This window comes from Hipposideros armiger, unplaced genomic scaffold, assembly GCF_001890085.2.
Source record: "Hipposideros armiger isolate ML-2016 unplaced genomic scaffold, ASM189008v1 scaffold_21, whole genome shotgun sequence".
NCBI lineage: Eukaryota > Metazoa > Chordata > Mammalia > Chiroptera > Hipposideridae > Hipposideros > Hipposideros armiger.
In genome coordinates this window covers 7,150,359-7,155,352 of record NW_017731371.1, presented here as the reverse complement: position 1 = coordinate 7,155,352, position 4,994 = coordinate 7,150,359, and the positions used below count along the sequence as shown (strand labels likewise).

Genomic DNA, 4,994 nt, shown 5'->3' with positions numbered 1-4,994 from the left:
CTAATAAAAGTGATAGAAAGGTTCAAACATTCCAGCCTGCAGGACAATTATTTAGCAGAACTGCAGGGTCTGGCCGCAGTTCATAAGCAGCTCTCTCCGCTGCTCACTTGCCTCATGGAGTGAGCTATACCAGCTAAGGAGCTTAAGGATGTTCTGAAATATTGAAATACCCCTTGCCCAGAGGTGAAGGATAGTGAGACTGGTACCTTACACTAAAGTGCAATTGCTCTGAAGAAGAGGAAAATTCTCTAACTTCAAACTCTTATAGCCCTACAATCCCATGAATTTTGTTTCTTTGCTATAAAAAGAAAATGAAAGTTTAAGAGAGTATGAGCCTAACAAAAGGAGAAAGGTAGATGGTCAGGTTAAAAATGAGTAACAAAGTGGAAGAAGTAACAACATAAAGATATCGATCCTCCCTAGATTAATATATGATCTAATGCAATCCAAACAAAAATACCAACAGGATTTTTGGGGTAGTGAAAACAAAATAATTCTCAAGTTCATAAGGAAAAAAGAAAATACTGAAAAATAATTTGGAAGAAGTAAGGGTTGCCCTAACAAATACCAAAGCACTTTATAGAACCCAAATAATTAAAATACTGATACATGAATAGACAGTAAGATCAATAAAATAGGATAAAAAGACCAGAAATGGACCCAAATACATGCAGAAATTTGGGGTATAATAAAAATGGCATTTTATTCAGAGAGGAAAATGATGGATTCCTATACACATTGTGGGGCAACTGGGTAGATAGCTGGAAAAAAATAAAGTTGTAACCATACCAAACACCCTAAACCAAAATGAATTCTAGATGGATCGATCACTTAAAAGTATAAAAAAAAAATGAAAAAGAAACTACAAAAAAAGTCTCTTATAATATTGTAGTGGAGAAGGCCTTTTTAAGTATGGCACAAAACCCAAAAACCATAAATTAAAAGACTTAGACTGATTGCATAAAATTTTTAAAATCCTGCAAAGCAAAAATCTCCATAAGCAAAAGACAAACAATAATGTGGGAAAACAACACTTGCAACATAGATGACAGACACAGTGCTTACTCTTTCTAATAGGTAAATAATATAAACTGACAAGTCACAAAAGAAGGAATAGGCATAGCCCTTTAAAATTTGTACTGTGGTCAAACTCACTCAGGTAAGAGAAATGCATATTCAAATTACACCAAAATGGAATACTGAATTTTTCAGACTGGCAATAATCAAAAAGTTAGATAACATTGTGTCATGAGGCTGTGGGCAAAAGATTTCTCTCATACATTACTGTTGGAATATAAATTGGTATAACTCTATGAAGGACGATCTGTCAACCGCTGTCCAAATTACAAATGCATACGGCCTTAAGCCAATTGGACTTCTCAGCATTCATTCTACAATTGATGATGTACATAAAGTATATTCATTGCAGCAAAGCTGGTTATAGTAAAACTTCAGAAACAATCTAAAGGAACAACTTAAATAGGCCTCAACAGGAGTGAAATTATGGTACATCCATACAATGGAATATAATGCAGTTTCAGAGTGAGGCCACTCTATCTGCACTAACATGAAACAAACCAAGATATAAGAAAAAAGCAGGAGGCAGAAGTGCGCAGTGATTTTAAAACATTTGTGGTTTTCTTCAGCATGTCATGTACATATATGCTTATATACACAGAGTAGGGTATATCTCTGTAAGGATATACATGTATCACGTAACAATGGTTGCCTCTGGTGAGGAGAACTAGTCATCTTGGGGAGTTAGGGGTGGGAGGGAAACTTACTTTTCATTACAACCTTATGTACCTTTTGAATTTTGTATCATGTCATTCAAATAATAAATACAGTAATTTTAAAAATAAATAAAATCGCAGATTGTCTTCTCCAGGTTAACACACTGGATACTGCTTCTCATTGCTGGAGTGGCAGGAAATCTCCACAGTGTACCTAATCCCAGGAGAACAAAAGAATATGAATGAAGCACCAGAGCGCTAAAGATCTCACCCCTGCTCAGCAGCTCCTTAACTTTCTTCCTCTCCTTCCTCATTGCTCTGTCTCCACTCACCTGTTGTCTGCGTTCCTCTAGTTCCCTCTGTATATTTTCTACCACAGCCACAGCCTCTTCTCCGTTTTCTGGGTGATGTTCTCTCACCCAGGTCTGGAACTCTTCAGGCAGGATGGTGAGGAACTGCTCCAGCACCAGCAGCTCTAGAATCTGCTCCTTGGTGTGCAGCTCAGGCCTCAGCCACTCACAGCAGAGCACCCGGAGCTGGCTGAGTGCCTCCCGGGGTCCTGATGCCTCATGGTACTGGAAATGCTTAAAGCGCTGGTAAAAAGTCTCAAATACTGGTGGATTGTACTTCTGCATCCAGGTGCAGTCTTCTTCTTCCACCTTTACTATTAGAAGGTCTTCTTGCTCTTGTGAAGTCTCAGCTGGAGGGTCCAAGTCTGTAACTTCCCCAGACTCTGTCATTATCATTCCAACTCCAGGGGGATGGCTCTCCAGGTTAACTGTGTTACACTGATCAAATTTGTTTTCTGCTCTTTAAGATCTTCTGAAGGATGCTTTCATTAGTGTACAACCTACTGATATATTGGAAATCATTATTAGCAAAGAGATGACAAAGAGGTCATCTAAACTAACGAGGACCACTCAACAGAGTAATTTACTTAAAAATATAGACGACAAAGCAGCCATCACGCCACCCATAAAATAACTACTAACAGAGAATATTTCTAACATTTAAAAAATGGAAATGAGAGCCATAAAAATCTGATGACATCAGGCCCAAACAACACGATTTTAGAGGTGAAGAACATTAAATTTCGTATAAATGAAAGGACAAGACTTACTAACTAGTCCAAACGCAGTAGTTCCTTCTCTCTACCATAAGCCAAACTTAAGTCAGAACATGGGTCATAAACATTACAATGGTCAAAACTGGTCCTGTCCTTCAAGTCATAGGAGCCTGACAGACCAAAGGGAGACTTTCATTGGTCCCGAGGGGAAGCAGGGTTATAAGTACAGATCTGGACATGGATTCCTCGGAATGGACCCTGACCCCGTAGACACGTAGACCGGCCCGGTCAAGGTTAGGGGCAGGACTACACTCTGGACACAAAGCCCATTTCCTTTCCTCAAGGCCCCAGTCCCGGGAAACTCTCCTGGAAGACCAAGCTCCCGCAATCAACGTTGGAAAGACGGGTTTCTTCTTACAAATAGAGATAAAACCGAAGCGGACAGTTCACAACACTTCCTCGCCGGAAGTAAGCAAGTCCAAGCTTTCCCAGTCCAACTGGGTTGACCCAAAATTCCACCCCTGAGAGCACTTCCGAGTCCTCTCTAGGAATCCCGGAGGTCCTCGCCTCGTATAGGGCGGGAGGTGCCCGCCCCAAGCCCCGCCCCGGAGAGGCTGTGGGCCAATCGGCGGGGAGATGGGGTGCCGGTCCGGGATCCCCTGTCCTACCTCCCGAAACCGCGCCGTTCCCCGCCCACTGAACCGCGAGGACAGCGTCACTAGAGCCGTGGAGAAAACGGAGGTAGCCCCCCTTCCCCACCCAAACCCAAGGCCATTTAAACAATTTGGGCTCCTCCCCTTTCCTTACAGTGCTGACAGGGTGCAGGGCCTTAAGTGTCCAGAGCGGTTGCTAAGGCAACAGTTGCTAGTATTTGATTGGCCGTGAAACTTGTGCTCCCCCACCCTCAACGCTCTGCGCCCCAGTTCAAAGTAGGTCCGTAGCTTTCTGCGAGCCCGTAACACTTTCTCTTTAATTTTGGACCTTTCGGTTTGTTCACCTGAATCTCACCACCCCTTGCACCCTTTCTCCAGACACACCCACCTCTTTACCACCGCAATCAGCTCTCGGGGCCGAAATCTCCGTCGTCAGGCTCGCGAGTCGCGGGAGCCAGCGGCACCCGGGACTACATATCCCAGAAAGTCCCGCGCGGACCATGCCTGCTAACCAATGCAACCGTGGCTCTCCTTGCAGCCTCAGTCTCGCGGGCCTATCAGAATGCGGGAGGGCAGGGAGGCGTTTCCTTGGGCGCCTCCTGCTGGAAGGCAGTGTGTGGCGAAGTCCATTGCCCTGCTGACTGGGGAAAGTGGGGGTGGAGCCCCGCATAACTGGGAAGAGAGAGGAGCCAGCCAGGGGGATCTCATCCTTAATAATTTATCATTTTTGTATCTGTTTACAAAGCTGTTCGACAGGACAAGACTCACTATCACCACTCTTTCACTCGTCGCTAAAATGAGGCTCACGGACTTCACTCTGTGAGTCAGAAGGCACACATCTTTGGATACTCCTAGAGAATTATTTTTTAGTGTATGGGATGAATTTTCACCTAGCCCGGGCTGGGTTTTGAGACTACCCTGCTAGCGCTGTGGTCTGCCTTATGGGAATGAAGAAATTCAGAAAACCCGCTACTGTATCTCCAGAGAGACCTTTAGCTGAAGAGGCTTAAGTTGACACTGTAGTATGTTTGGTGCATTGTTGTATTTGTATGGTTTCACTCTTTACATTTAGAACTTTGTATAGTTTCACTTTAAAACATTGGGTCCTTTGATCCAGTCAGAATTTGCTTGGTGTATAGTATGAAGTTTAGATCCAACTTTATCTTTTTCCAAATCACTACCCCGTTGTCCCAATATTTATGAAAAAGTCTAACTTTACACACACTCCCCCCCCATTGGTTTTTTTGTTTTTAAGCTTTTATTGGGGAATTGGGGGAGGGGAACTGCATTGGGGAATCACGGAAGGGGAACAGACGAGTTGCTGTCCTTTTGTTCTTCAGTCTAGTTGTGGAGGACATCGCTTCACTGCGCTCTTCCCAGCTGAGGCAGTTGCTCCCCGGCCATTGCACGGCTGCTCACTGCGGCTCAGGACAGCTCCTGAAAGTTCCCGAAAGCTCCCACCCACTGCTGACTAGCCCCACTGCATCCTACGCTGTCACTGGTGACTCACGGCAGCCCAGCTCCAGGTCGAGCTGTGTTCAC

General features: G+C 44.1%; 1 protein-coding gene across 9 annotated transcripts in view; it reads right to left on the bottom strand.

The window, feature by feature from the left end:
* The window catches only part of ZKSCAN5 (zinc finger with KRAB and SCAN domains 5), a 22,691-nt gene extending 18,764 nt beyond the window's left edge, over positions 1-3,927 (bottom strand). For 2 of the 9 annotated variants that reach the window (XM_019635351.1, XM_019635353.1), the window contains exon 1: positions 2,066-3,296. In XM_019635351.1, coding sequence (XP_019490896.1) covers positions 2,066-2,479 — 414 coding nt within the window. In that variant the 5' untranslated portion in view covers positions 2,480-3,296. Of the gene's footprint in view, positions 1-1,784; positions 1,903-2,065; positions 3,297-3,840 lie in introns of those variants that run through there. The other 7 variants (XM_019635346.1, XM_019635348.1, XM_019635347.1 and 4 more) reach the window with 7 other exon arrangements.
* Positions 3,928-4,994: the final 1,067 nt, after the last annotated feature.